At 43.8% G+C, this 15,484-nt stretch overlaps 1 protein-coding gene across 1 annotated transcript; it reads left to right on the forward strand.

The window, feature by feature from the left end:
* Positions 1 to 758: 758 nt before the first annotated feature.
* Positions 759 to 13,690, forward strand: LOC106592153 (deoxyribonuclease-1-like; the record flags this gene model as incomplete). The annotated part of the gene is made up of 6 exons (XM_082976114.1): positions 759 to 784; positions 951 to 1,066; positions 7,239 to 7,351; positions 10,378 to 10,532; positions 11,122 to 11,215; positions 13,625 to 13,690. Coding segments are annotated over 6 exons (570 nt in total), but the record flags the coding sequence as incomplete, so codon positions are not given.
* Between the last annotated feature and the right edge of the window lie 1,794 nt (positions 13,691 to 15,484).

Consider the following 15,484-nt stretch of genomic DNA (forward strand, 5'->3'; position numbering starts at 1 on the left):
TCTGCTAGCCATGTGTATGTGACCAATAACATCTGCTAACCACGTGTATGTGACCAATAACATCTGCTAACCACATGTATGCGACCAATAACCTCTACTAACCATGTGTATGTGACCAATAACATCTGCTAACCATGTGTATACGACCAATAACATCTGCTAACCATGTGTATGTGACCAATAACATCTGCTAACCATGTGTATGCGACCAATAACATTTGATTTGAATTGATTTGACCTTTCAGCCTTGACAAAAAATAGCAATTTATTCCCACTTTGTAACACAAAAAGTTTTGTAACACAAAAATTCCCACTTTGTAACACACATTTTTCAAATGTGGAAAAAGTCAAGGGGTGTGAATATTTTCTTTAGGCTCTGTACATATCTTAAGCCCAATTCCCATAGCAGGGGTGCTGCAGCACCCCCTGATAAATTACATTAAAAAAAAATAATAATAATAAAAATACCTTTTTCTGGTCAAATGTAGTGCAAAATATCAAGTCAAATCACATTTTATTTTTCACATGCGCCGAATAAAACAGGTGTAGAACTGTAATACACAGAGAGATACCTCTACCTGTACAGGTAATATACAGAGAGATACCTCTACCTGTACAGGTAATATACAGAGAGATACCTCTACCTGTACAGGTAATATACAGAGAGATACCGCTACCTGTACAGGTAATACACAGAGAGATAACTCTACCTGTACAGGTAATACACAGAGAGATAACTCTACCTGTACAGGTAATACACAGAGAGATACCTCTACCTGTACAGGTAATATACAGAGAGATAACTCTACCTGTACAGGTAATATACAGAGAGATACCTCCACCTGTACAGGTTCTGTTCTGCTCTGTTCTGCTCTGTACTGTGCCGTTCTGTGCTGCACTAAACACTGAAACCATCTCCTAAAGCGTGTGTTTGTCCTGTTATATGATAGAGAGGATACGGTCTCTGTGGCTAAGAACTACACGTACGATGACGGCTGTGAGCCCTGCGGTACAGATACCTTCATCAGAGAACCCTTCATTGTCATGTTCTCCTCGAACTACACAGGTAGAGAGGGGGAGATGGGGGAGGGAATGGGAGAGGGAGGGGGTGATGGGGAGAGGTGGGAGGGGGAGGGAGATGGTGATGGGGAGAGAGCGGGGAGGGAGAGGGGGAATGAGAGGGAGAGAGAGATTCAGTGTGTGTGTGAGAGAGCGAGAGAAAAAATATGAGGTTCCTTTACATAAAAAAATTATTAACTCAAAAAACGTGTTTTTTTTTCATTAGTCCACTGTTGATACAGTCAGTCCCAAGATGTTTTACATGTCAGCAGGCAAAGGTGGAGCGAGGTCCACGTCCCGCACCTGAGCCGCCTCCTATATAGGTGGGTTGGGGTGGGGGGGTGTAGCACAGTACCGTCGTTGACGGCAGCCACCCTCCTTTCCCTCCCTTTAGTTTAGGGGGATATTTTTTGGTGTTTGGGGGTTTTTGTCTTTTCTTTTAGGTGCATTCAGGGTCTGCACCTTTAGGGGGGGGGGGGTACTGTCACATCCTGACCAGCAGAGGGAGTAATTGTATTAGTTTTGGTCAGGATGTGGCAGAGGTTTTGCGTTATGTGTAAGTTGGGTTGCTGGACTCTCAATTGGAGGCAGGTGTTTCTAGTTGCCTCTGATTGGGAGTCCTATAAACAGGTGTGTGTTTTTCTTTGGGGTTGTGGGTAGTTGTTTGTGAGCACTGCTTTGTTTAGCCTGCCACACTGTTCGTGTCGTGAGTATTGTTTATAGTTTTTTTCCTGTGGATGCTTTACTCATGTTTTATTAAAAAAAGATGAGTATCCACATTCCCGCTGCGTATTGGTCTTCTCTCCACTACGACAAATGTTACACAGAAGCAAAGTGTCATGAAGCATTTTGCATCATACAGCTGCACCATCGAGAGCATCCTGACCGGTTGCATAACCGCCTGGTATGGCAACTGCTCGGCAACCGACCGTAAGGCGCTACAGAGGGTAGTGCGTACGGCCCAGTACATCACTGGGGCCAAGCTTCCTGCCATCCAGGACCTATATACTAGGCGGTGTTAGAGGAAGGCCCAAAAAATTGTCAAAGACTCCAGTCACCCAAGTCATAGACTGTTTTCTCTGCTACCGCATGGCGCCAAGTCTAGGTCCAAAAGGCTCCCTAACAGCTTCTACCCCAAGCCATAAGACTGCTGAACAATTAATCAAATGGACACCCGGACTATTTACATTAGTTTTGTACCATACCACTCACTGTTTATTGTCTATGTATCACTTTACCCTTACTTACATGTACAAATTACCTAGACTAACCCGCACATTGACTCGGTACCCTGTTTATAGCCTTGTTATTGTTATTTTATTGTGTTGCTTTTTATTAAAAATTGTTACTTTACTTTATTTAGTAAACATTTTCTTAAGTCTACTTCTTTTCTTGAACTGCATTTTTGGTTAAAGGCTCGTAAGTAGCCATTTTCACGGTAAGGTCTACCTACACCTGTCAGCGCATGTGACAAATAAAATTACATTTGATTTGATTAGATTGTTGATGACGTTACAAGTGACTCTCTGCTTCTTCTTCTTCTTCTTTTTATTTTCTTCTTCTTCTTTTCCTTTGTTGTTGTTGTTCTTCTTCTTTTCCTTTGTTCTTCTTCTTTTTCTTATTTTATTCTGTACATGAATCCGAGACACTCCATGTAGTATATGTATGTATTAATTTGTGGACGTCCATCACCCATTTCATATGATACAGTGCATTCGGAAAGTTTTCAGACCCCTTGACTTTTTCAACATTTTGTTACGTTACAGCCTTATTCTAAAATGGATTTAAAAATAAAGAATTGCATCAATCTACACACATACTTCATAATCACAAAGCAAAAACATTTTTTTTTTCAAATTTAAGGAAAATCTATTACAATAAAAAAACTGAAATGTCACATTTACATAACATAAGTATTCCGACCCTTTACTCAGTACTTTGTTGAAGCACCTTTGGCAGCAATTACAGCCTGGAGTCTTCTTGGGTATGACGCTACAAGCTTGGCACACCTGTATTCGGGGAGTTTCTCCCATTCTTCTTTGCAGATCCTCTCAAGCTCTGTCAGGTTGGATGGGGAGTGTCGCTGCACAGCTATTTGCAGCTCTCTCCAGAGATGTTCGATCGGGTTCAAGTCCGGGCTCTGGCTGGGCCACTCAAGGACATTCAGAGACATGTCCCGAAGCCACTCCTGCGTTGTCTTGGCTGTGTGTTTAGGGCCATTGTCCTGTTGGAAGGAGAACCTTCGCCCCAGTCTGAGGTCCTGAGCGCTCTGGAGCAGGTTTTCATCAAGGATCTGTCTGTACTTTGCTCCGTTCATCTTTCCCTCGATCCTGACTAGTCTCACAGTCCCTGCCGCTAAAAAACATCCCCACAGCATGATGCTGCCACCACCATGCTTCACCGTAGAGGTGGTGCCAGGTTTCCTCCAGACGTGACGCTTGGCATTCAGGCCAAAGAGTTCAATCTTGGTTTCATCAGACCAGAGAATCGTGTTTCTGATGGTCTGAGAGTCTTTAGGTGCCTTTTGGCAAACTCCAAGTGGGTTGTCATGTGCTTTTTACTGAGGAGTAGCTTTCATCTGGCTATTCTAACATAAAGGCCTGATTGGTGGAGTGCTGTCAGAGTGACCATCAGGTTTTTGGTCACCTCCCTGACCAAGGTTCTTCTCCCCCGAATGCTCGGCTTGGCCGGGTGGCCAGCTCTAGGAAGTGTTTTGGTGGATCCAAACTTCTTCCATTTGAATGATGGAGGCCACTATGTTCTTGGGGACCTTCAATGCTGCAGAAATGTTTTGGTACCCTTCTCTAGATCTGTGCCTTGACACAATCCTGTCTCAGAGCTCTACGGACAATTCCTTCAACCTCATGGCTTGGTGTTTGCTCTGACATGCACTGTCAACTGTGGGACCTTATATAGACAGGTGTGTGCATTTCCAGATCATGTCCAACCAATTTAATTGACCACAGGTGGACTCCAATCAAGTTGTAGAAATATCTCAAGGATGATCAATGGAAACAGGATGCACCTGAGCTCAATTTCGCGTCTCATAGCAAAGGGTCTGAATACTTATGTAAATACCTTTTTTTTGTCAATTTATTTTTAAATGACCAAAAATGTATACAAACCTGTTTTCGCTTTGTTAGTATGGGGTGCTGTGTGTAGATTGATGATGATTCAAAACATTTTTTTAATCCATTTTAGAATAAGGCTGTAATGTAACAAAATGTGGAAAGAGTCAAGGGGTCTTAATACTTTCTGAATGCACTGTATGTTACAAATTACAATTTGTATTATATGTTACGAATTTGCAAAATGTACAATATGTTATGAATCTACAAAATGTATGATTTGTTACGAATTCTAGCTAGGTGGCTAGGTGGCTAACATTAGCTAGCTGGCTAACGTTAGCTAGGCTGGGGGTTAAGGTTAGGGGAAGGTCTTAGCTGACATGCTAAGTACTTGCAAAGTAGCTAAAAGGTTGTAACTAGTTGCTAATTAGCTAAAATGCTAAAGTTGTATGTAATGAGATTCAAACTCGCCCTTGTCCAACCACCCTACTTTTGTCTTAAATAACCATCTTTGTCATGTAACCAAATGTAACATATTGTACAAATTTGTGTGTCCCAAATGTAACATATTGTACAAATTTGAGTGTCTCGAATGTACTTTTACTACGTTACTGTGACGTCTACTCCAGCTCCTCCTCTCTGGCGCTCGTTGTCACCAGTTTATTCATTATTACGCACCCCTGCCACCATCGTTACGCACACCCGCCACCATCGTTACGCACACCCGCCACCATCGTTACGCACACCTAGCACCATCGTTACGCACACCTGCCACCATCGTTACGCACACCTAGCACCATCGTTACGCACACCTAGCACCATCGTTACGCACACCCGCCACCATCGTTACGCACACCTGCCACCATGGTTACGCACACCTAGCACCATCGTTACGCATACCTGCCACCATGGTTACGCACACCTAGCACCATCGTTACGCACACCCGCCACCATGGTTACGCACACCTGCCACCATCGTTACGCACACCTAGCACCATCGTTACGCACACCTAACACCATCGTTACGCACACCTGCCACCATCGTTACGCACACCTAGCACCATCGTTACGCACACCTAGCACCATCGTTACGCACACCTAGCACCATCGTTACGCACACCTAGCACCATCGTTACGCACACCTAGCACCATCGTTACGCACGCCTAACACCATCGTTACGCACACCTAGCACCATCGTTACGTGCACTTGCGCTTCATGAGACACACCTGGACTTCACCTTCCTAATTACTTTCCCTATATACTGTTGAAGTCGGAAGTTCACATACACCTTTGCCAAATACATTTAAACTCAGTTTTTCACAATTCCTGACATATAATCCTAGTAAAAATGCCCTGTCTTAGGTCAGTTAGGATCACCACTTTATTTTAAGAATGTGAAATGTCAGAATAATAGTAGAGATAATTATTTATTTCAGCTTTTATTTCTTTCATCACATTCCCAGTGGGTCAGAAGTTTACATACACTCAATTAGTATTTGGTAGCATTGCCTTTAAATTGTTTATCTTGGGTCAAACGTTTCGGGTAGCCTTCCACAAGCTTTCCACAATAAGTTGGGTGAAATTTGGCCCATTCCTCTTGACAGAGCTGGTGTAACTGAGTCACGTTTGTAGGCCTCCTTGCTCGCACACACTTTTTCAGTTCTGCCCACAAATTCTCTATAGGGTTGAGGTCAGGACTTTGTGATGGCCACTCCAATACCTTTACTTTGTTGTCCTTAAGCCATTTTGCCACAACTTTGGAAGTATGCTTGGGGTCATTGTCCATTTGGAAGACCCATTTGCGACCAAGCATTAACTTCCTGACTGATGTCTTGAGATGTTGCTTCAACATATCAACATAATTTTCCTGCCTCATGATGCCATCTATTTTGTGAAGTGCACCAGTCCCTCCTGCAGCAAAGCACCCCCACAACATGATGCTGCCACCCCCGTGCTTCACAGTTGGGATGGTGTTCTTTGGCTTGCAAGCCTCCCCCTTTTTCCTCCAAACATAATGATGGTCATTATGGCCAAACTGTTCTATTTTGTTTCATCAGACCAGAGGACATTTCTCCAAAAAGTATGATCTTTGTCCCCATGTGCAGTTGCAAACCATAGTCTGTCTTTTTTATGGCGGTTTTGGAGCAGTGGCTTCTTCCTTGCAGAGCGGCCTTTCAGGTTATGTTGATATAGGACTCGTTTTACTGTGGATATAGATACTTTTGTACCTGTTTCCTCCAGCATCTTCACAAGGCCCTTTGCTGTTGTTCTGGGATTGATTTGCACTTTTCGCACCAAAGTACGTTCATCTCTAGGAGACAGAACGCGTCTCCTTCCTGAACGGTATGACTGCTGCGTGGTCCCATGGTGTTTATACTTGCGTACTATTGTTTGTACAGATGAACCTTCAGACGTTTGGAAATTGCTCCCAGGGATGAACCAGACTTGTGGAGGTCTACAATTTTCTGAGGTCTTGGCTGATTTCTTTTGATTTTTCCATGATGTCAAGCAAAGAGGCACTTTTGTTTGAAGGTAGGCCTTGAAATACATCCACAGGTACACCTCCAATTGACTCAAATTATTTAAATTAGCCTATCAGAAGCTTCTAAAGCCATGACATAATTTTCTGGATTTTTCCAAGCTGTTTAAAGGCATTGTATGTCACTCCCTTTGGGTCTTTCCCTAGGCATTGTTGTTTCTGTTCCAGTGTTCATGTCTGTACGCTGCCCGTGTTTCTTGTTTTGTTCTATGTTCATTTATTTATTAAATACACTCCCTGAACTTGCTTCCCGACTCCCAGCGTACACGTTGCAGTTCCATCTAGTCTATGAGACCAGGCTGAATATCTTGAAAAACTTGACTGCTGCAAAACATTTTGGAACTGTCATGATTAATGAAGACATTATATCTTTAATTCTCCATTCCCCTCTTTCTGTTTTTCTCCCTCCCTGCCTCCCTTCCTCCCTTTCTACCTCCCTCCCTCTCGCTCTTTCTCCCTCCCTGCCTCCCTTCCTCCCTTTCTACCTCCCTCCCTCTCGCTCTTTCTCCCTCCCTCCCTCCCTCCCTCCCTCCCTCCCTCCCTCTCCCTCCCTCCCTCCCTCTCTTCTAGCTGTGAGGAACTTTGTTTTGATACCTCAACACACGTCTCCAGACTCGGCAGTGAAGGAGGTTGACGCTCTGTACGATGTGGCCACTGACGTCAGAGCTCGCTGGAACACCAATGTGACTATACAACACACACACACAAACAAACAAACACAGATACAGGCACGCACACACGCACTCTCCTCTGTAGTAGTTCTGCTAGGGGACTTCAATACTGGCTTTTATTTTATTTTCTCTCTATGGACTCTACACACACACACTGACACACACACTGACACACACACACACATTGACACACACACTGACACACACACTGACACACACACACACATTGACACACAGCGCTGACACACACACACACACACTGACACACACACTGACACACACACACACACACTGACACACACACACACTGACACACACACACACACACACACACACACACACACACACACACACACACACACACTGACACACACACACACACGTATACTGACTCCACACAAACATATAATAATCATTTACACTGAGTGTACAAAACATTAAGAACACCTTCATACTATTGAGTTATAGAGTTAACATGTATTCCATGTTGAGTTTGAATCCCAATATTACACTTTATATTCATCACAGAAGACTGAAATATAACAAAACTGTTTGACATAGAAACACCAGATTTCCATCGTTAGTAATTATGTATCTTTATTCATTATGAAAAAATATGAATAAATAAATAAAATATTACTGTATTTAGTCATATGAATATTATTATTACTACCCATGAGGCCAAAGAGGGAGATGTTGGTCTTTGACTGCAGGGAAGGGCTACCCTGTCTCCACCTCTTCATCTTTAACCTGTCTCCACCTCTTCATCTTTAACCTGTCTCCTCCCATTCATCTTTAACCTGTCTCCACCTCTTCATCTTTAACCTGTCTCCACCTCTTCATCTTTAACCTGTCTCCACCTCTTCATCTTTAACCTGTCTCCACCTCTTCATCTTTAACCTGTCTCCACCTCTTAATCTTTAACCTGTCTCCTCCCCTTCATCTTTAACCTGTCTCCACCTCTTCATCTTTAACCTGTCTCCACCTCTTCATCTTTAACCTGTCTCCACCTCTTCATCTTTAACCTGTCTCCACCTCTTCATCTTTAACCTGTCTCCTCCCCTTCATCTTTAACCTGTCTCCACCTCTTCATCTTTAATCTGTCTCCACCTCTTCATCTTTAACCTGTCTCCTCCCCTTCATCTTTAACCTGTCTCCACCTCTTCATCGACAGTGATTAAAGTGGATATAACAAAGTGCCTGTCATGGAAATGTTTCGTACAATCACTGCTGCTACTCTTGTTTATTATATATCCTGATGCCTAGTCACCTTACCCCTATACATACAGTATCTACCTCTATCACTCCAGTATCCCTGCACATTGTAAATATGGTATTGGAACTGACCCTGTATATATACTGTACACTGAACAAAAATATAAACGCAACATGTAAAGTGTTGGTTCTGTGTTTCATGAGCTGAAATAAAAGATCCCCTGAAATTTTCCATTCGCACAAAAAGCTTATTTCTCTCAAATGCACAAATTTGTTTACATCCCTGTCAGTGAGCATTTCTCCTTTGTCAAGATAATCCATCCACCTGACAGGTGTGGCATATCAAGAAACTGATTAAACAGCATGATCATTACACAGGTGCACCTTGTGCTGGGGACAATAAAAGGCCACTCTAAAATGTGCAGTTTTGTCATACAACACAATTCCACAGATGTCTCAAGTTTTGAGGGACCGTGCAATTGGCATGCTGGCTGCAGGAATGTCCACCAGAAATGTTGCCAGATAATTCAATTTGAATTTCTCTACCATAAGCCCCCTCCAACGTCGTTTCAGACATTGGAGGAGTAAGTCCAACCGGCCTCAAAAAAAAAGCTGACCACGTGTAACCACACCAGCCAAGGACCTCCACATCCGGCTTCTTCACCTGCAGGATCGTCTGAGATCAGCTACCCGGACAGCTAATGAAACTGATGAAACTGCACAACCGAAGAATTTCAGCACAAACTGTCAGAAACCGCTTCAGGAAAGCTCATCTGCATTCTTGTCGTCCTCACCAGGGTCTTGACCTGACTGCAGTTTGGCATTGTAACCGACTTCAGTGGGCAAATGCTCACTTTCGATTGCCACTGCCACTCTGGAGAAGTGTGCTCTTCATGGATGAATCCCGATTTCAACTGTACCGGGCAGATGGCAGACAGCGTGTATGGTGTTGTGTGGGTGAGCGGTTTGCTGATGTCAACGTTGTGGACAGAGTGCCCCATGATGGAGGTGGGGTTATGGTATGGGCAGGCATAAGATATGGACAACGAACACAATTGCATTTTATCTATAGCAATTTGAATGCACAGAGATACCGTGACTAGATCCTGAGGCCCATTGTCATGCCATTCATCCGCCGACATCACCTCATGTTTCAGCATGATAATGCATGGCCGCATGTTGCAAGGATCTGTACACAATTCCTGGAAGCTGAGAATGTCCCAGTTCTTCCATGGCCTGTATACTCACCAGACATGTCACCCATTGAGCATGTTTGGGATGCTCTGGGTAGAAGTGTACGACAGCATGTTCCAGGTCCCACCAATATCCAGCAACTTTGAACAGCCATTGAAGAGGAGTGGGACAACATTCAACCGGCCACAATCAACAGCCTGATCAAATCTATGTGAAGGAGATGTGTCGTGCTGCATGAGGCAAATGATGGTCCCACCAGATACTGACTGATGTTCTGACCCGCACCCATACTTTTTTTAAAGGTATCTGTGACCAACAGATGCATATCTGTATTCCCAGTCATGTGAAATCCATAGATTAGGGCCTCATGAATTTATTTAAATTGATTCATTTCCTTATATGAACTGTAACTCAGTAAAATCTTTGAAATTGTTGCATGTTGCGTTTATATTTTTGTTCAGTGTTGTACTACTTTGATATTGAATATTGCATTGTTGGGTTTTAGAGTTTACAAGAGAAAGGCATTTCACTGTTCTTGTGCACATAACATTAAAACATGAAACTTGACTTGCACACAAAGGTTTGATTGATTGATTGATTGATTGATTGATTAATGAATTGATTGGCAGGACATAGTGCTGCTGGGGGACTTCAACGCAGGCTGTCGCTACATGAGTGGATCAGACTGGCAGCGGATACACCTCTTCACAGACGACAGATACCACTGGCTGATACCTGACCACGCTGACACCACTGTCTCCAACACCGACTGTCCCTACGACAGGTCAGAGACACCCATGCACCTATACACATGCAACCACACACACACACACACACACACACACACACACACACACACACACACATATATATATATACACATTTTCAACACACACACACATTGACACACACATGTACACATTCGGTTTCAACACACACACACATTTACACACAATTTCAACAAACACACATTTACACACACAATTACAAACACACACATTTACACACACAATTTCAACACACACATTTACACACACAATTTCAACACACACATTTACACACACAATTACAAACACACACATTTACACACACAATTTCAACATACACACATTTACACACACAATTACAAACACACATTTACAACACACACACACACACACACACACACACCCCAACTGCCCCCATGACAGGTTAGACCTAGCACACACAATCACTCACTCACTCACTCACTCACTCACTCACTCACTCACTCACTCACTCACTCACTCACTCACTCACTCACTCACACACAAACTCACACACACACTCACACACACACTCACACACACACACACTCACTCACTCACAGACTAACTGTTGATCTGGTTGTGAAGGGTGGTGGCCACCACTGAGATGATGAGAGGAGTGGTCCCTGGGTCGGCTGAGGTGTTCAACTACATGACACAACTGAAGCTCAGCCACAGCATGGTAACAACTCTTAACCCTTAAAGGTGGACTCAGCCATATGATGGTAACAACTCTTAACCCTTAAAGGTGGACTCAGCCATATGATGTTGCATGCACGAAGTAAACACAATATCGGGTCAATTTCCACAACTGATAGCATTGAAGCGCGAGGCTAAACGTTCAATATGTATATTTTATTGTCACATACACCGGATAGGTGCAGTGAAATGTGTTGTTTTACAGGGTCAGCCATGGTAGTACTTCGCCCCTGGAGCAAATCAGGGTTAAGTGCCTTGCTCAAGGCCACATGGACAGATTTTTCACCTTGTCAGCTCGGGTATTCGAACCGGCAACATTTGGGTTACTGGACCAATGCTCTAACCCAGTGGTCACCAACTTTTGGTCGTGGAAGCTGTAGGAACGGTGATTTGAGATATCCGATTGGCCAGCGCAGTATGCGAACTCAATTTAGCCACAGATCTCCCGGTCCGCTGGGTAGGCAGAGTTTGTCTTTTCAGACAAATGAAATGGTTCAAAATGGAAACCCTTTGCCTACCCGGTGCGCAGGGCTTCTGGATCAAGTGCACCAACTGCCAACAGGGCTTCTGAATCAAGTGCACCAACCGCCAACAGGGCTTCTGAATCAAGTGCACCAACCGCCAACAGGGCTTCTGGATCAAGTGCACCAACCGCCAACAGGGCTTTTGGATCAAGTGCACCAACCGCCAACAGGGCTTCTGGATCAAGTGCACCTATCGCCAACAGGGCAACACGAATACAAAAAACAAAGTAGCACTTTTTCATTGGCTTTTCTACAGAAATGTTTGGTGATCGACTAGGAATGCCTTGAAGATCGACCAGTGGATCGCGATCGACCGGTTGGTGACCACTGCTCTAACCAATAGGCTACCTGCCCTAAACTTCTCTTCTGCTTTGGTCCCGTAGCTACCACGTTGTAGCAGCGTGAAGCACACCTGTGCACATGTGCAGATACTTTTTGGGACTGTGTCAGAGCAAAGTCTCAGCAAGGGCTCATTTCAAAATATGTGGTGATGCTCATTGCAACGTCATCTCACTGAGTCTACCTTTAACCTTCAAGTGTGATATTTTGGGTTGTTGAAGATGTATTTCTTAGCAGTTTATATGGTACAAGGATCTACACTTGCTTGTTTTGTCACATACAATGAAATTAGGGGAACTATTAGAATTTTAGCAACCAGGAAATGGAGAAGCCATTTCTGCATATTTCACCTTAAACTCAAGCCAGGCTTCCCCTCAACAGTAAATAAACTCTTAACTCTAGTCTGTTTGTGCATTTCTACACAATTTTAAAACTCTCAGCAAAAACAAGCAAAATTGACTCAGTCAATAGGAGACTTAACATTCACCTCAGTCAATAGGAGACTTAACATTCACCTCAGTCAATAGGAGACTTAACATTCACCTCAGTCAATAGGAGACTTAACATTCACCTCAGTCAATAGAGGACTTAACATTCACCTCAGTCAATAGGAGACTGAACATTCACCTCAGTCAATAGGAGACTGAACATTCACCTCAGTCAATAGGAGACTGAACATTCACCTCAGTCAATAGGAGACTGAACATTCACCTCAGTCAATAGGAGACTTAACATTCACCTCAGTCAATAGGAGACTTAACATTCACCTCAGTCAATAGGAGACTGAACATTCACCTCAGTCAATAGGAGACTGAACATTCACCTCAGTCAATAGGAGACTGAACATTTACCTCAGTCAATAGGAGACTGAACATTCACCTCAGTCAATAGGAGACTTAACATTCACCTCAGTCAATAGGAGACTGAATATTCACCTCAGTCAATAGGAGACTGAACATTCACCTCAGTCAATAGGAGACTGAACATTCACCTCAGTCAATAGGAGACTGAATATTCACCTCAGTCAATAGGAGACTTAACATTCACCTCAGTCAATAGGAGACTGAACATTCACCTCAGTCAATAGGAGACTGAATATTCACCTCAGTCAATAGGAGACTTAACATTCACCTCAGTCAATAGGAGACTGAACATTCACCTCAGTCAATAGGAGACTGAACATTCACCTCAGTCAATAGGAGACTGAACATTCACCTCATTCAATAGGAGACTTAACATTCACCTCATTCAATAGGAGACTGAACATTCACCTCAGTCAATAGGAGACTGAACATTCACCTCAGTCAATAGGAGACTGAACATTCACCTCATTCAATAGGAGACTGAACATTCACCTCAGTCAATAGAGGACTTAACATTCACCTCAGTCAATAGGAGACAGCTACTTGCATTTTGCCTTCTAATCAGGATTGGAATGATTTTAGTAGCCCATTTTAAATGGTTGGTGTTGAGCTAGGTAGAGTAATAGTGTCTTACTGGTACAGCTCTACTCTCTCTCCCGCTCTCAGGCATTGGCTGTCAGCGACCACTATCCTGTTGAGGTGAAGCTGATTGGTCACGCCGCTGCTGCATGAGCCCGCCTCCAGTAAGTGTTCAGACACTCTCAAATTGCACCCTATTCGCTTTGTAGTGCACTACTTTGGACAAGAGCCTTCTATAGGGAATAGGGTGCCAGTTGAGTGTCATCACCATGACCCGTTTCAATAAAACTCAGCTAAACTGTGTTCATGTTATCGTTTGTGTCAACATGGCCTGTTTCAATAAAACTCATTCAAACTGTGCTTCTGTTATCTTGTGTCGACATGATCTGTTTCAATAAAACTCAGTGGAACTGTGCTCCTGTTATCATTTGTGTCGACATGTCCTGTTCCAATAAAACTCAGTAGAACTGTACTCCTGTTATTGTTTGTGTCCAACATTCAAGCTGAAACAAGTGCTTTATAAGAGATGGAAGAGCACATATGAATTCTATATTCATGCTGGAGTTTGGTTCTGTAAGCCCCTTAGTAACAGCTCAGACACCAGTGGAATGACGTCCAATCCAACCAGATACACCTATTAAACACATATGGCTACTGTTTGATCAATTAAACCCAACCATTTGAAGGTTATAAGATTGCTTCTCTACAGATTTTGTCTTTGCCAACAATCTAAAAATGTGGCTTGAGGTGGTTTAGAGGTCCAAGCCTCTGCCTCTGGAGCACATGTACAACGTACCACTGACAGCATGGGTTGGAATCCAGCCTGCAGCTCTTCCATCACTCTCCTACCTTTCACCTCTTCCATCACTCTCTCTCTACCTTTCACCTCTTCCATCACTCTCTCTCTACCTTTCACCTCTTCCATCACTCTCTCCTACCTTTCACCTCTTCCATCACTCTCTCCTACCTTTCACCTCTTCCATCACTCTCTCCTACCTTTCACCTCTTCCATCACTCTCTCCTACCTTTCACCTCTCCCATCACTCTCTCCTACCTTTCACCTCTCCCATCTCTCTACTACCTTTCACCTCTCCCATCTCTCTACTACCTTTCACCTCTCCCATCTCTCTACTACCTTTCACCTCTCCCATCTCTCTACCTTTCACCTCTCCCATCTCTCTACCTTTCACCTCTCCCATCTCTCTACCTTTCACCTCTCCCATCTCTCTACCTTTCACCTCTTCCATCTCTCTACCTTCCACCTCTTCCATCTCTCTACCTTTCACCTCTTCCATCTCTCTACCTTTCACCTCTTCCATCTCTACCTTTCACCTCTTCCATCACACTCTCCCCTACATTTCATCAAGGGACCTGATCCTGGTTGAACATTCCTACTCTGAGACACTATGAATAGAGGGGGACCTGATCCTGGTTGAACATTCCTACTGTGAGACACTATGAATAGAGGGGGAGGAGGGGGACCTGATCCTGGTTGAACATTCCTACTCTGAGACACTATGAATAGAGGAGGGAGGAGGGGGACCTGATCCTGGTTGAACATTCCTACTCTGAGACACTATGAATAGAGGGGGGGAGGAGGGGGACCTGATCCTGGTTGAACATTCCTACTCTGAGACGCTTTACACTTAACGGTCACTCTAAACCAGGGTTCCCCAAACTCTGTCCTGGCGCCCCACCCGGGTGCATGTTGAATTTTGTGCACTAGCATTACACAGCAGATTTAAATAATCAAAGCTTGGTGAGGAGTTGGTTATTTCAATCAGCTGTGTAGTGCAAAAAAGAAAACACCTGTGTGTGTGTGTGTGTGTGTGTGTGTGTGTGTGTGTGTGTGGGGGGGGGGGGGGGGGGGGGGGCAGGACAGAATTTGTGAAACCCTGCCCCAAACTAGTGACATCATAGAACATAAAACTCAACACACATTCCATG

The sequence above is a fragment of the Salmo salar genome, chromosome 06 (genome assembly GCF_965601325.2).
Source record: "Salmo salar chromosome 06, fSalSal1, whole genome shotgun sequence".
Taxonomy (NCBI): Eukaryota; Metazoa; Chordata; class Actinopteri; order Salmoniformes; family Salmonidae; genus Salmo; species Salmo salar.